We start from the raw sequence: 17,236 nt of genomic DNA on the forward strand, positions 1-17,236 counted from the left end.
AGTTGGAGGGGCGTGGTTATGGATGTTAAGGAGACACCCAAACCGTAAAGCCTACGTCATCGAGGCAAGGTCCTCCAATGCAGAGGGGAGGGGCATTTTCAAACTTTGATTAAAGATTACGAAGCGAATTTTTTTGTGTGTGTGGATTGACTTGCATGTATGAATTGTTCACCACAAAACGATCAATTTAGGCAAACAAAGTAAGTATGGTCAATTTTGATTTCATAGGGACTTTAAGAAATATGTGCATGTATATATTTTATATATATTTATTCACAATTAATATTATAAAAAAATATAAATATTTGATATATTAAGAACAAATTTTTCTTAAATATATACATGAATGTGTGGGTTTTTATACACACTACACACACATATATTATGTAAACACAAACTTTTATTTTGGATGCGATTAATCGCGATTAATCGTTGCCCATCCCTAGTCTCGACAAGTCGAACCACGAACGACGTGCCAGACAACTTGATTTGATTTTGCGCCAGAGTTCTCCTTTAAGATCTGCACAAATCTAATATATGTGTTTACATGAATACTCACTAAGGCAGACATTTTACATCATTTTGTGTGTATTTTGCCATATATTTTGCCTAAGCTGTGGAAGAGAACTGAAGCCTGGAGCACACACTGTCCGAGAGGAGGCTTTATGTGTGCGTGGCCGTGGATACTTCACTTTAATGTTATAAAACATGTCACATGTAAACTCATTGTGTCCAGTCTTCTCTCTGATGTCTGTGTCAACCTAAAACTTGGACTTTTTGTTATCTTTTGGAGTATTATTATCAAGCAGTTATTGCGATATTTCGATCATTTTGATGATGGTGCAACCCTAATAGAAGTTCTAATAGTTTTCGTACTGTTTATCAAAACTAAAAAGCTGTAAATGCATTTAAATGAATTTACAGCAGAATCTGTTTTAGCTTATCAACACCAGATGTGGGTCAAAAAGTTACAAAAAAAGAGGTTCAAGAAATGAAATTATGGTAAAAGGAAAATGAAATGCCACAAGCAGCAGATATTATCTGCGCTTGGTCCCAAGACTCCCCACTAAATAGTAAATGCATTGCAACAACTCTATCAGAGCATGTGCGTGTGGGGGTTTGTGGCTCAAATACAAACTGCTGTATACCCACTTTGTATGAGAGAGGAGCAGATGGTCATATTAGTGCTGCTGGCAAGAAGGATCTCAACAAGCTCCCTACCAATGAGAGTGCACTCAAATGAGTTGACTACAACAATAACATTTTGTAGCACTATTCCGCTGGGTTTCCACTGCACTGCGATCAAACGTGAACTTTTACAGTGTTGTCTGTGGTAAGATGGCTCAGCATGAGTGTAGTTTCCACCTCAACAACAGGAAGAGAAGCACAGCTCAGATGTCTTCAATTTCTAAAGCAAACACACCAATCTCAAACTCAACAACCTGCATTAAGCCAAAAACACAATAAAGTGGTGAATGGGCAGTGGTGTAGTTTGTTTGGAAACGAAAGCGAGTACTGAAACGAATTTATCAGATGATCGGCTTCCTACACAGATCCGCTTTTCCTGGGTCGGGCGTGATGGTGGTGGTGGTGGTGCTCGTGCACCCCATGCAGAAGGGGCGCAGGTGAAGAAGACACTCAAACAAAGGACATTAAATGTACTGATACATTCCCTCCCCCCCTTCACTGATCCCCCCATGACCGCTTTATTAAAGTCTTACCTGCGTGCGTAATGTCGGACAGGTCATAGTTCTTGGAGGTGCGGGGGAACTCTTTTAGTTTGCGGTTGGAGAGGATGAGCGCTCCGCTGGACGCAGCTTCTTCCAGCGCCTTCTCCACGCTCCTGCTGGCCGCTACGGTCGCCGGCAGCTGGGCTCCATCCCCAGCAGCCATCAAACACGAAATATGGCCCAAATCTTACTCGTTACAACGACAATCACCCCTCCTAAACCTCCATGTCCTATGACGCAGGTCCAATAACGTTTCACACCGGGAAAGTAAGTTTTGGTACTCCAAAAGTGATGTAAAATCCAGTGATCGAGTAAAGTTGAGCGGGTGAGTTGACAGTGCGTGTGCTGGTGGGGCTGAGAGCAGAAGGGGCGGGGCTTACGGATTGAGTAAGTCTTGATTGACAGAGCGGACACACCCAGTACGAGCTCGGGAAATCAACACAAAAGCGCTGCTCTCATCGGAAGGGGGAAATGATAAAGTTTTTTGAGTCATTCGGAGGTTTTGTAATACAAATTGTTCAAGCTTCACTGCTTCGAAGTTTTTGCATTGTTTGCATTCAGATAGCAAGACTGAAAAGGTTTGCAATAGTACTAGCTAATGGATCACAAAGCATTTCCCTGTTCCAGATCCATTGAAATGACGTGCACTTTAGAGAGGAAATGAAAGACATAAATATTGCATTAACATTTTAGAATTAGTTCACCTTTATGGTTTTATGGATGTGAAAGGTTGTCTGGACTGAGCTAGCTAACCATACAAATTGGATTGGGCCTCATAATAATAATCCTACTTCCAAAAGTGGACTAAAATGATTAAAACATAATGTGTGTGTATATATACACATTTTGAGATGAAATTATCATAGCAAAACTTAATGCCTGTGTGTGTGCATTTTTCAGCTATGAAGCAAGTATTTAAAAATGTACTTTTCAAACTCCAAAAAAAATAGTATAGGCTATAGCCTACAAAAGTTTGATTTCTCTACTAACTTTTAAAAGTAATTACAATCTACATAATTTTCCATTTTAAATGTAGTGAAAATAGTCAGCAAAAGTCAGTTTTAATGTATAACCTTCAAAAAGCAGAAAATCTAAATCACCTGAGACATAAAAGTTGTTGAAGAAGGTATTGCCTTTTCCTGTCTTGACATATTGTATAAATGGATATGCGCCTACATATAGACCACTTTTTGTTTCTGCTGTGTTGTTTGTTGTTGGGGCACATTTGCCCATGTAATATGCACAAAGCTTTCACCGAGTTATTGCTTACCCATGCATGCTTAATTTAGATCTGTTTTAGGCCTGACAGGGGCACAAAGTGGGTCACAAAATTATCCACTATTCTGTGTCATTACTCTCCATGGAACAAAACAGAGAGGAAGAGAGGGATTGAGTGAGTCCAGAGGAAGAGAAGGGATGAGAGGTCGTGAGAAAAAGTGAGGTCATCATGTGAAGCTGATACCAGGATCTGTGTTAAAACATGACTTGGGAATTACAAAATTAATAGTTTAATTAAGAATATATTCTTAAATTTGACTATATTGGATTAATTATTGTATACCCACTTTGTATGGATTCTTGTATCGTTTGTAAAGTTATGGCTCACAACTTTAGTGAGACTTTTATTTATATATTTTGTTTGTTTATTTATTTGTTTGTTTGTTTATTACCTTCTCTGTGTAGTGAAGTGATTATTTCTCTATTGCATGCTGTATGACCATGGAAGGGTCTTCATGTAACACAGCTTTGGTCAGCAACTCAATAACCGTACCAGACTGCTTCGGATAACTCAACTCAACTTTTATTTATAAAGTACTTTCAAAACTATTAGAATTGACTAAAGTACTGTACATGATAGTAAATAACTCTCAAATACATAGAAACATAAAATAACATCAAAGGACAACAAGAAAATTAATATGCAAAATATTTGCGCGCCTATACACGTCTAGGAAAAAAAAATCCCATGTGGTTACAATGGTTTTCAGTATGCAAGGTGCACTGACAGTTTTCTAGGGGTGAATCAGGTTGAATGACATTTTTTACCCAGTTATCTCAATAGCAAAAAGGGTCCCAACATGAATTCACTATTATATATTTATAAGAAAAAGTATAATTAGCCTACCCAAAAGAACTTAAGTGCACTTCGATCCATAAGCCCATCACTCGTGTCTTTCTTTAGATTGCATAACAGCGTCCCCTGGCGGCGTTGTCACATGCTAACAACGCAAAACGGCGAACTCTATCATTAATGAATCATTTTGAATCTATCTATCTATCTATCTATCTATCTATCTATCTATCTATCTATCTATCTATCTATCTATCTATCTATCTATCTATCTATCTATCTATCTATCTATCTATCTATCTATCTATCTATCTATCCATCTATCCATCTATCTCTCTAGTTTGTTAATGGCCTACAATTTACAGTAATTTATTTCTTTGTTTGTTTGCTAGCTCGTTCATTATTATCATTATCATTATTATCATTGTTATTATTATTATTATTATTATTAAATTTACCAGACCAAAACACTGTTTAGTGTATTTACTGAATGAAAACTGTATTCGGCCTGTGTTCTCTTATTCTTCTCTTTACTTCTAAATGTGCAAAATACATTTGTAATAATTTGTATTTCTCACTTTTAATTACTTTCATTTCTTGTTATTGGTATTTATGTTATTTATCTGTAAAATGTTATTTGTCTGTTTATGATCTTTTTTTAAAGAATAATAATTTTGATGTAGGTAAAGGCTACCTTGCCTTACAATACTGTCTCTGTCTGGCAACATATCCTGTTGTTTACCACTGAAAATCCCAAAAGTTTCACACTCCTCCAGGTAAACACATTTATAAACCTCTTTTCTTGGCTTTCACATTGACCGAGCACGCAGGTGTTTGGAATAGGTTCATAGCAGAGAGGTTCATGCGCCTTTAAGCGGCAGCGCTTCTCTGATTGGTTGGATGTGGTCACATGAACACTTCCTCCTCCAAAGGGGCCGTGCTCTGCTACTGTCTATGGCTCTGCTCTGCTGTTGTTTAGTTTACCTTTTGCCTCTGGAGGTTACGGAACAAGACCACTGTGTAAGTCATTAATGTAAGTTACTATTCAAACTAATGATATGAAGGTACATCGTCAAGCACTTTTAAAACTTTGTATTTACTGTTTATGTGTGGTTAAATGACATTGGCGTTAAATAGCGTGCAAGAACAGTAACAGTGGTCGGTTGTCCTTATATTTATTCTGATATAGAGCTCGTTTATCTATATCTGTCTATATGTTTTTGCAACTCTCTCTACTTATATTTTCCATGGTACTCGTTTAACCCATCCCAAACATTGTATAAATATCCCCTTAAACGTGTTGGGGTTGTGTCTGATTTATTTTGTGACAATGAGAGTGCTGAACTGACATTGAACTTTGAACTGAGAACACTAATGGCTCGTTTCCACTGAGTGGTACGGTACGGTACAGTTCGGTTCGGTACGCAATTATTTGCGTTTCCACTGTCAAAAGTTGTGAATGGTACCAAAAAGCCGAACCGTACCGTACCACTTTTTGGGTACCCTTCCGTTGGGGTACCTAGCACAGTGAAAGGGTACTAATGGCTTGTTTCCACTGAGGGGTACGGTACGGTACGGTACAGTACGGGTCGGGTCGGGTACACCCTATCAGGCTTGCGTTTCCACCGCCAACAGTACCCTTACTTGATAGGTGTGTTATGCTGGAAAGAAGCGATCAAGCGCGAAGAAAGCGACATAGTAAACAACAATGGATGACAGACAGCAGATCTTGTTCTTGCTTCTCGACATGTTTGTCACTAGAAACAAGCGCTGGCATTAGGCGTTTCCAAGAAGCCAACGCAAAGTCCGACTCAGGAGAATGATCCCGAGGACGCGAGTCCAGTAATTCTGTTAATGGAACAGCGCGTTCTCCGGTGTTCTGACAATTCATGCTACCCATCGAGATTTCCTACTTACCGGTTATGCGCATGTGCAGACTCACAGTTTTTTTTTTTTTTTTTTTACAAAAGGTACATTTTCCTGTTATAATGTATAATTTCCCTTTAAAAAATGCTTACTACCAGAATATTTGTAAGGTAAGCCAGCTGAAAAGGAATAACTGAAAGTTTCAGTTACTATAAGAAAAGGTGTACTTTGACAAGTCAAAGATGAATATTTTATGATAATTTTTACTTTTCACACCGTTTTAAAAATAAAAACAGTAGTCTACAGTATACAGTAGCTACTCATAACTTAGAATTGTATTAGAATTGTATTTCATACGACTTTAATCGGCATTCTGTGATCAATTCGCGCTACGTTAGCATTTTTCGACAAGGCAGCAAAAATCGACAGAACACCGGCACTCTGCTCGCTCTGGCTATGCGACTCCGGTTATCTCTGTATGTTCATTTTAGGCTACAATAAAACGAAATATGTTATAAAACACCACTCTGCTTCTTTTTGATTTCATTTCAATACATTTTAAACATTCTAAAGCACATAAATGTGGTTCAGGCAACGCATAGCCTATTGATTATGTTCTGCACATACTGTATAACATTATTTATAACAAAACTAAATATAAAACAACCCTGCCTCTTTTCGTTTAAATTTAAAAAATATTAAACATATTCCAGGCAATATGTAATGTAATGTATTGCATATCGCATTGGTACAAATGTTGCAATAAACAACATTACAGATGATCTTGTAATGAAATAAAAAATGACAAAACTATCTCTTTTTGTTGAATTTCAGTTTTATCAATAATAGCCATTATAAAAGTATAAGTAAAAAGTACAAAAATATATACAGTAAAGCTTAAATATAACATCAAGAAACAATTCAGTCAGTCAAATATACTCGGCGCTCAAAGATATGAAACTTCGAGCCCGTTCTCATCCCAAAGCACCATATAGGACGCTTCTGCAAAAGCGTAAATATCCAACGCACATGACACCCTTTAACGTCAAATGAGACGCAGATATATTTGGGCAGAAGGCGCCCCCTAGTGGTCTAACCCTTACCCTACACCATACCTAAACTTAACCATAACCGAAACGTCTCATTAGACGTTAAAGAGTGCCATGTGCGTTGGATATTTATGCTTTTGCAAAAGCGTTGAATATGGCGCTTTGGGATGAGAATGCGTTGATGTAGCCTTCTGCCAAAACTATTGGCCAGGGAACGAATTATAGATTCACAAGACCAAAGATCACCTGTTAGGTTTATACAAGACGAACTATATCTCATGTTTAACCACTACAAAGAAATCCGAGTCAGCGGCAAACATCAGAACGACTAGCCGAGGAAAGGCTGTTCCAGGCGGGGGACACGAGCGCGAGCGTCCGGTGATTGCTTAGAATGGATCTCAGTCAAATTATCATAAATCTATAAATAAACCACAGATTTGAGCTTTAAAAAACTACTTTCTCGCCTGAAAAACTCTTAAAACTACATTTCGTGACACAATAACAGTAGAATTATATTTAAACTGTATATACTTACTTCTAATGCCCTTGTAGCACGCGCGAGTGACGATACTCTGTCTACCAATCACCGTTCTGCAGTGAGTCTAGCTCCACCTTTTAGTACCTTTTCTCAGTGCTAGGTACCCCAACGGAAGGGTACCCAAAAAGTGGTACGGTACGGTTCGGCTTTTTGGTACCATTCACAAGTTTTGACAGTGGAAACGCAAATAATTGCGTACCGAACCGAACTGTACCGTACCGTACCACTCAGTGGAAACGAGCCATAAAAGGTGGAGCTAGACTCACTGCAGAACGCTGATTGGTGGACAGAATCTTCACTCGCGCGTGCTACAAGGGCATTATGGCGCTTTTCCACTGCATAGTACGGTACGGTACGGTTCGGTTCGGTACGGCTCACTTGTGGTGCTTTTCCACTGCATGGTACGGTACAGTACGGTTCGCTTCAGGTCGCTTTAAATGGTACCTGGTCTGTTGAGGTTCCAAGCGTACCGTACCGGTACTAAAATGTGACGTGAAACACTGCAGATCACTGATTGGTCAGACAGAATCGTCACTACCAGCGTCACTACTAGCGTCATTGGATTTGCGACACGAGACACGAGACACTTTTTTAGCAGTATTTTGTTTTGCTGCCATCAGCCTCATTTTAAACACATTTTTCCGTCTAGCAGTTAAAAACAACCACATACCGAGAATCAGGAACACCATCCCCTCGATAGTCTCCATTGTTCCTGTGTTGTGGGTTTGAAAATGTGGCGCTTTTAAGATGATGTCATGGCAGTAGAGGCGCGCGCAAATAACGATCAGCCCCACACACTTTGAAGGGGTACTACTGCAGTGGAAACGCAAAGCGATCCGAACTGTTCCGCGCCGAGTCGAAGCGTACTGGGCCGAACCGTACCGTACTATGCAGTGGAAAAGCGCCTTTAGAAGCATACAGTTGAAATATAATTCTACTGTTTTTTTGTCACGAAATGTAGTTGTAAGAATTTTTCAGGCGAGAAAGTAGTTTTTTTAAAGCTCAAATCTGTGGTTTATTTATAGATTTATGATAATTTGACTGAGATCCATTCCAAGCGATCACCGGACGCTCGCGCTCGTGTCCCCCGCCTGGAACAGCCTTTCCTCGGCTAGTCGTTCTGATGTTTGCCGCTGATTCGGACGTCTCTGTAGTGGTTAAACATGAGATATAGTTCGTCTTGTATAAACCTAACAGGCGATCTTTGGTCTCGTGAATCTATAATTCGTTCCCTGGCCAATAGTTTTGGCAGAAGGCTATTTTCATATCTTTCGGCGCTGAATTTGTAGCCTATTTGACTGACTGAATTGTTTCTTGATGTTATATTTAAGCTTTACTGTATATCTTTTTGTACTTTTTACTTATACTTTTATAATGGCTATTATTGATAAAACTGAAATTCAACAAAAAGAGAGAGTTTTGTCATTTTTATTTTTATTACAAGATCATCTGTTGTTTATTGCAACATTTGTACCAATGCGATATGCAATACATTGCATTACACATTGCCTGGAATATGTTTTATATTTTTAAATTTAAACGAAAAGAGGCCGGGTTGTTTTATATTTAGTTTTGTTATAAATATAACGTACATACATGCAGTGAATATAATCAATAGGCTATGCGTTGCCTGAACCACATTTATGTGCTTTAGAATGTTTAAAATGTATTGAAATGAAATCGAAAAGAAGCAGAGTGGTGTTTTATAACATATTTCGTTTTATTGTTGCCTAAAATGAACATACAGAGATAACCGGAGTTGCAGAGCGAGCAGAGTGCCGCGTTCAAGAACGCGTTGTTCCATTAGCAGAATTACTGGACTCGCGTCCTCAGGATCATTCTCCTGAGTCGGACTTTGCGTTGGCTTCATGGAAACGCCTGTTTTCAGTGTACCCGACCCGACCCGTACTGTACTGTGCCGTACCGTACCCTCAGTGGAAACGAGCCATTTATCACAAATGCTGCAAATGATAAATAGAGTTAGTTTGTGAAATAAAGTATTGTCTGAGTCTAAAGGTCCATGGCAAAATAATGGACAATGAAACAATTTACAGTTCCGGGTGTCCAGTAAAATATAAGAATATAAGCATAATAAGAATATGCTGACATATTGATTGTATTAGTTAACTGGAAAACCCTGAATGACTTGCATATGAGGAAATGGTTGATTCAGACAATTACTAAACATACTGGAATAGGAAAGGCAAATGTTTTCTTGCCTTAAGAAAACCATCATCTTAGAAAAATGTTGTGGATATTGTTGATTTGATTATGTTTGTCTTTTTGAGTTTAAGGACATGAGTGTACCAGCCATCACAGACGCTAAATGCGTTTTGGAAGAGAAAATGGATGAGGGCATCCCAGACCTTCCCAGTGGTCCACTTGACATCTACAGGAAGAGAGCATCCTTCAGCTGGAAGGACATGATGCGGTATCTGGAGGGTGATGAAATCATTGCATTCAAGGTACATGTAGATGATTATGTTTTGCTCATCCTTTTATTTAATTTTTTTTGTCCAAGAAAACTACACATTTAGTGACTATGATTGCCGTTATAACATTGTTACCATATGTTACATACCAAGTCCTGATTTTAATAATGTTCCAAAGATCCTCTTTTAAACAGCACAATTATACACAATAAAAAGTGGGAAGTTGTCAAATTTCTCAATAAAAAGTAACATTTCAAATGAATGATTCCTCCTTTTGCCCAGTCTGAGAATGTCCACAGTAGTAAAGGGCGCTTTCGAAACATTGCTTCATGTAGCTATGAAACATTTACACATATTTTGTTTAGAATCGGTGCTTTAGAGACCATTTCAACTCACCGAGTCATTACGTCAGCAAATAAGTCTTAGTTACGTCATACAGTTTCAAACCTTTCAAGCATTTCAAAATTCGAACAGTTCGCTGCTCAGTGATCGTGTGAACCCATAAACAAGTGTGTAATTTTTTTAACAGATATCATGTCAGTTTTATAATGTGGGTTAGTTTTTAATTTTAATTATGTGGGAGAATATTGAATTGCTTTAAAAATCATGCCCAATGATATTAATGAAAGAACAGTTATATTTGTAGATTACATTTAATTGATTACACTTTCATGAAAACACTTGGTTTTGTAAAAGCTGTAATTCTAAATGTTTGAGTTTTCGTTGCATTTAGTGTTTTGACCAGCAGGCGCTGCCAACCTGTGGCGTTTTGAGCTCTTTGTTTTGCTAAACAGTTAATTAAGTTGAAGCATTTGTTTGGAAAAGCTTTATTTCTCCAATCACTAGTCTATTGTCATTGATATCGATTTGTTTCTGTTTCTCTCTCTCTGAGCAGCAGCACGTGTTCAGAACATTGGAGAGTGACCCGCTATTTGCCCGGCAGCCTGGGGAGGATGTCTCAGTGGAGCAGAAGCGAGAGCTCACCTTCCGCCGCTGTAAACAGCTATTTAAGTATGACTTTTTAACACGTGATGATGTCATGCAGAATCCCTGGAAGATGACCATCTTCAATGACTGCCTGGGAATGTATGACTGGTCTTTGGGAGCCAAGTACGCGCTTAACAAAGGGGTGAGCCCATTTCACTACATGCCCTCCAGAGCCCATAGCTTAAAGGCATGAAAGAGAAGTTGAAATTGTCTTTTCTTCCCTATTGTGATTTATATCAAAGTGAAATTGCTTCTGGGATGTACAGTAACACACTGCCTTCCCCAAAATAGTTTGTAAGCCTTACAAAATAAGAATAACCCCATATAAAGCCGCTGGATACTCATATTTTGTTTTGTTTTTTGTGGATAATTGCATTCTCTTCATCATGCATTATTGTTTATTATTATTTGTGATGATTATTTAACAACTTTTAAACATGAACCATTTGTTTTCAAACGTAGATGTTTGGAGCCACAGTGGCAAACACAGGATCTCAGAGGCACCTTAAGTTTGTGAAGGACATTGAGCAAATGATGGTAAATGATCTGGGTTGTTTTTGTGTGTGTGTGTGTGTGTGTGTGTGTGTGTGTTTATAAAATACAACCATAAAATATTTGTTGAAGAACTTGATTGAAAGCTTCAGTGTACTGAGTAAATGTGCAATATTGATTGCATTCATAGCAAATATGGATGGCTTGGCATAATGATGTTTAATGATAATGATGTCAACTTTGCAATTCACTATTTAAAGGAAATACTGTTTTATATTTGCTTTAAAATATCAACGTAAGATTATTATTTGCTTTTATAGATAATCATATTTTGGCTGCTCAAAGTATTATAGGATGATTTTATGATGGCTATTCTCAGTAGGCCATAAACAGGAAGTTCCAAGGTGCTATCTGTGTGTGTGTGTGTGTGCGTGTGCGTGTGTGTGTGTGTACTGTGTACTGACAGCAAATTAACATTGTCTCTCTCTGTTTAGACATTTGGATGCTTTTCATTGACAGAGCTGAGCCATGGCAGCAACACAAGAGCCATGAGGACGACAGCCAGATATGACCCCAGCACTCAGGTACTCTACTACCAGATGTGATGGTGTGAACCATACCTAGATATAACAGAAGTCTCAACGCATTGCATTAAATTTAGCATATCACTGAAAAGCATGTTGCTTATAACTTTTTTGAATGAGATTAAACGAATATGCCCATACAAATCATAACTGTTGATTTATTCATCCTGGTAAATGTTGATTTAATAATAAGTAATAAATACAACAATATTGCATATTTAATTCACGTTATCTGAACAATTCAATTCACAATCTGACAATATGTAGCCTTTTAAAGAATATACAGTATCTCTGACTTCTATGGCTACGTTCACACTGCGACCTTTAGTGCTGGATTCTGATTTATTGCTTATTGTTCACATTGTTGTTTTAAATGTGGCCAAAATCAGATTCCAGTGTATACAGATTACAGTGTGAGCATATGACCCGTATGTGCAAAAGAACGGTAAAAAGACGTCACGCAGCACACTGTCTTACAGCAAGGTATGAAATTACATTACTTTAGATGTAAACACAGAGGACATTAATGACATTATTTATAATGTAAACTGACATGGAAGCCAGCGAATTTATGCGCAGGTAATAAAAAAAAAAGACAAGGGTTTGAAAAAGAGAGAATATAAAGAGCTGTCACTCGAATACATGTGAGTTCTGGCACATCACTGTCCTTCCACTGACTACTCTTCGCAATGTTCTTGATAACTTTGGGTATTTGCTAACTTTGGACTTTGACGTAAAAGTTGCATGAATTCCGATTTGACTGTTCAGACTGAGGTCACATTGCAAAACTTCTGATCTGTATCAGATTTAGTACCACATATGGAAGTGGCACAAATCGGAATTAAAAAGATTCATATCAGATTTCATGTGGTTTGTGCTGTTCACACTGTCATGAGAAAAACAGATCTCAAAAAAAAAAAAAAAAAAAAAAAATCGGATTTGTGGCATATTGACTAGCAGTCTAAACGTAGCTTATAGCTCAATCTCCCTTTTCTTTCATGATACTTTGACCTGTTTTTTACAATATTTTTTTCCTTTTGTTTATTATGCCTGATGGTCCTAAAGCAGCTAATGTATGTTGTTTTAAAATCCGCAGGAGTTTGTGATCAACTCTCCAGACTTTGAAGCAGCAAAGTTCTGGGTAGGGAACTTGGGAAAGACAGCCACTCATTCAGCCGTATTTGCACAGCTTTACACCCCTGATGGACAATGTCACGGCCTTCACTCTTTTGTAGTCCAAGTATGTGCGAAAGAACATTTTCAGTTCATTTTCTTGTCTTGCTAGAGCAGCTGTGACTAAAGCAGTTTTAATGTCATTTAATTTAATAGGTCAGGGACCCAAAGACCTTGCTGGCAATGCCAGGAGTGATGGTTGGGGATATTGGAAAGAAACTGGGTCAGAACGGTCTGGATAATGGGTGAGTTTAATGCTGGACTGTGGACTGATGAGATGTTGTGATTACAGTATTTGGTCATTAGAGGGCGGTAGTAGAAAATCCATCTGACTCGGAGTCTCACTTAATCTCTGTAATAAAATATCCCTCTGCCTAGTGCCCATATAATGTTATTCTTCATTATACTTTTCAGTGAAACAATAAAATAAAAAAAAAACGTATTTTGTTGTGCATAATAAATAAGTGATTTTGTTTTTGTCAGTTTTGCAGTGTTTTACAATCTGAGGATACCTCGGGAAAACTTGCTTAACAAAACAGGAGATGTTACGCCTGATGGGCGCTACGTTTCACCTTTTAAAGTAAGCAAAATTGTATCAAAAGAACAGCATTTATTATTTTTTTTATTGTTAATCATTAACAATAGTATATTTTAATTTCTCACTAACCTAGATTAATAAATGCTGTAAGAAGAATGGTAACACTTTACAATAAGGTTTCATTTGTTAAAATTAGTTAACTACGTTTGTTAACATGAACTAACAATTAACAATACTTCAACATACTTTTTTATCTTTATTAATGGTAATCTCAAAATTTACTAATACATTTTTAGGATCAAATTTATCTATTAACATTAATTAATGCACTGTGCACTAAAATGAACAGTAACATTAACAAAAATAATAAACTAATTAATGTCTGTACTAAACTAACTAATAATAAATTCTGTAAAAGTATATTGCTCCTTGTTAGATCATGTTAGTTAATGCATGAACTAATATTAAAAAATGAGACCTTTTTGTGAAGTGTTACCAAAATTATTGTTTATTGTTAGCCCATGATATCTAATGTATTGGCTAATCTAATGTTAATGTACTACCTTATTGTAAATTGTTACCAATTAACTTTAACACATCTTAATATATATATATATATATATATATATATAGTTGTGCTATATAGAATTAATGGCAAGGAATTAATTAGTGGCCCTAATTGAAAGTGGCAGAGAAATCACATTCTTAAATAAATTAAATTCTTTTAATTCAATTTAAGGTTAGATTTTTGGCAATTTTTTGAATGAAAGATCAGAAGGATAAACGATGCAGATTTATTTTTTACAGCCAGTTTTTATCATATTTACCAGGGGTGCCATTAATTTTGAGCACAGTATTTTATTGATGAACATGGGAAATAATAGAGCCATTTTAGTGTGTATCCGTGTAGACATCTTGCAGGCCATAAACCCTTCGGTTACTCTGCAGTGAGAGAACGCAGTGGTGCAGTGGCTGTTATTCCAGCTGCTGTGCTGTGCTATGCAAGATGTACGAGAAGGAATTCCTATGCTTTCATTTCAAACAAACAGGGAGTTTTTAATCACAGGAAAAGCCAGGTCGTCAGCCAATGGCACTGACAGAAAGACATAAGGGGTTTTTCTGAAAACAAACAAAGGCAAGAGGTTAAGGATGAATGAATGAGATTTCGTTCGCCCTTCTTTTTCCTCACATTCTTTTATTCTGTGTTTTGGTCTCATCATCTCTGCTATGCGTTTTTAGTTACTTCAGGTGTCTTTCCATCCTGTTTTTTTCCTTACCGTACACGTTCACTGGTTCACAGGACCCCAATAAGCGGTTTGGGGCGTCTTTAGGGGCTCTGTCAGGAGGCAGGGTGAGCATTACGAGGATGGCACTGGTCAATCTGAAGCTGGCGGTGACTGTGGCTGTGCGATTCTCCGCCACACGCAGACAGTTCGGTCCCAAAGAGGACGAGGAGATTCCGGTGCTGGAATATCAGCTACAGGTACAGAATACTGACACACTCCAGTGGAAACATTTCAAGAGTAGGGATAAGGACCGTGGATAAGGTATAATTATTTTTGTTTTATCTGCCTTTGTTTAGTCATGATCTGCCTTTAATTTATCATTAATAAAAAATCAAATAAAAAAATGAAAGCTTTTAATTAAAATAATTTCAACTGAAACTGAAAAGTAATGTAATTTAATTTATTAGAATAAACAAAAATCCAATGTGAGCATATTTATTACTTTTTGTATTTGAAAATCTACAAAAATAATGGTCACACTTTGTTTAAAAGTACTGTTGTACATGTATGTACTTGTATAAGTACTTTCTCGTATTTCACTGTAACTGCATAACTGTTTATAAAGTGACTGTATATAAATCAACTTATATATATATATATATATAGATATGAGAGAGATATACATACATATACTGTAGATATATACTAAGATGTTTAATCTCTCACACACTATATATATATATGAAGAGTTCAGATGCAAAAGCCTCTAAGTGCCATCTGAAATTTTCTTCTAGAATGATCATTTTTATCAAACTTGTATATTTAAGTTCAGTTATTTCACTTAAATGGCAATGATAATTACCTATTAATTGTTATTTAAGTAAAATTACTGAACTTAAATATACAAGTTTGATAAAAATCATCATTAAAGAAGAAAATTTCAAATGGTATTTATAGGCTTTTGCATCTGAACTCTTCATATATATAAATATATATATATCAAAATTCATACTTATTAAATTCACTAAATGACCAAAAGTGGAACTGGCAAATTGGAAACATTTAGAAATTCGCTAAACATTTAAAGGTGGGGTAGGTAGAATGTTTCTACAAAAACCTTTTCCCAAATTTGTTTAATTAAAATGTAAGTACAATGAAAAATAAAGTATACAAAAAATCGAGTGTCTATAGTCCTCTCAGTGCTGCAATAAACACAGCTATGACCAAAAAGTCTTTGGATAAAGCAAGAAGTCAGACGAGAATCAATATGAGCGGGGCTTTCCAGCCGTGGCGATAACTGACAATCGGGCTGAAAAGTGACGGCAACAGTGCTTTCATGGAAGCTCTTACATGTAAAACACCGTATATGTTATGAATCTTCATCACAGTGTAACTGATGCTGACGGGAAAACGTGTATCAATGCAACCTGTTTTTATTTGGGCTGTTTTTAGTTTTTATGTTACATTTGTAGGGATATGACCAGCAGTAATCTTTTTGGAGTGTTTTCTTCCACTTTTCAGTGTTTTTTTTTTTTTTCTTTTTTCTAGGTATCACTGAACAGTTAGATCAAACTCACTGCTTTTAAGCTATTTGTCTTTTGACCCATCCTGTTCATGTGCTTCATCCTCTGCTTCAGCAATGGCGTCTTATTCCATTTCTGGCTGCCGTGTACGCGCTGGAGCACTTCACCAAATCCTTCTCCATGAACTTTGTCGAATTTCAAATTGGACTCCTAATGAAGGACAAAAGCAACAGACAGGTATAGATCATTTGCTTTAAATATGCTGAAAATATGACCATACAAAACATCTGAAATTCAGAAAGTCGTAATCTTTTAGTATTTGATCATATATACTAGATTGTATGTCACTCATCAGGCTGAACTAGGCAGAGAGATCCATGCCATATCATGCGCTAGTAAACCTCTGGGATCGTGGACAGCCCAGCGAGGCATTCAGGAATGTCGGGAGGCGTGTGGAGGACACGGCTACCTTGCCAGTAAGGAATTTTTAAAATCTTCATAAACTAAATGTTTAATTGAAGCATAAACCACGGTGGCCCAGTAGTGCAGGACAGAATGAAAAACAAAAAACAAATGTTAGTTAACAGCACTACGGAATCAAGACATAACAAAACAAGTTCGCCACAACACAATGGAAAAGCTCCTGCTCCTTTCTCAGCGTTCGTTAAAGCTAAGCACTTTATATTATAGGTAATGGTCTAATATTATAATCCATATTTTGGACTTTCTTTTTTACTGTATACCCATTTTTTTCATAACCCTTTCAACTGCACTTATTGCTTTTTTAAATTAGCCAAGTTATTTATATCTATGTGAATTTAAAGGGATAGTTCACTTTGAAATTAATTTTTGATATGTTTTAGCTTACCTCAAGGGCATCCAAGATAGGTGTCTTTGTTTCCACAGCATTTTCAATTTTGACATTTTTCGGTCAAACCGATGTTGTCTGTCAGTCATATAATGCAGGTTTAGGGGGTCCACCTCAAAGAGCATGCACAGAGAAGTCAAAATTAAACATGATTTAATG

General features: G+C 37.0%; 2 protein-coding genes across 7 annotated transcripts in view; one reads left to right on the top strand and one right to left on the bottom strand.

Moving 5' to 3' along the window:
* Positions 1 to 2,108, bottom strand: part of lrch4 (leucine-rich repeats and calponin homology (CH) domain containing 4) — a 57,682-nt gene extending 55,574 nt beyond the window's left edge. For all 3 annotated transcript variants that reach the window (XM_039669300.2, XM_039669299.2, XM_089128563.1), the window contains exon 1: positions 1,722 to 2,108. In XM_039669300.2, the coding sequence (XP_039525234.2) occupies positions 1,722 to 1,893 (172 nt within the window). In that variant the 5' untranslated portion in view covers positions 1,894 to 2,108. The remainder of the gene's footprint in view (positions 1 to 1,721) is intronic.
* A 2,603-nt stretch (positions 2,109 to 4,711) lies between these two features.
* acox3 (acyl-CoA oxidase 3, pristanoyl) overlaps positions 4,712 to 17,236 on the top strand; it is a 31,106-nt gene continuing 18,581 nt past the window's right edge. The window contains exons 1-11 of one of the 4 annotated variants that reach the window (XM_039669337.2): positions 4,712 to 4,821; positions 9,543 to 9,719; positions 10,582 to 10,815; positions 11,136 to 11,210; positions 11,660 to 11,749; positions 12,846 to 12,989; positions 13,079 to 13,167; positions 13,406 to 13,502; positions 14,761 to 14,943; positions 16,324 to 16,446; positions 16,565 to 16,685. In XM_039669337.2, coding sequence (XP_039525271.2) covers positions 4,756 to 4,821; positions 9,543 to 9,719; positions 10,582 to 10,815; positions 11,136 to 11,210; positions 11,660 to 11,749; positions 12,846 to 12,989; positions 13,079 to 13,167; positions 13,406 to 13,502; positions 14,761 to 14,943; positions 16,324 to 16,446; positions 16,565 to 16,685 — 1,399 coding nt within the window. In that variant the 5' untranslated portion in view covers positions 4,712 to 4,755. Of the gene's footprint in view, positions 4,835 to 9,542; positions 9,720 to 10,581; positions 10,816 to 11,135; positions 11,211 to 11,659; positions 11,750 to 12,845; positions 12,990 to 13,078; positions 13,168 to 13,405; positions 13,503 to 14,760; positions 14,944 to 16,323; positions 16,447 to 16,564; positions 16,686 to 17,236 lie in introns of all 4 variants that reach the window. The other 3 variants (XM_039669340.2, XM_039669339.2, XM_039669338.2) reach the window with 3 other exon arrangements.

The sequence above is a fragment of the Pimephales promelas genome, chromosome 1 (assembly GCF_988280905.1).
Source record: "Pimephales promelas chromosome 1, fPimPro1.hap1.1, whole genome shotgun sequence".
Lineage (NCBI taxonomy): Eukaryota > Metazoa > Chordata > Actinopteri > Cypriniformes > Leuciscidae > Pimephales > Pimephales promelas.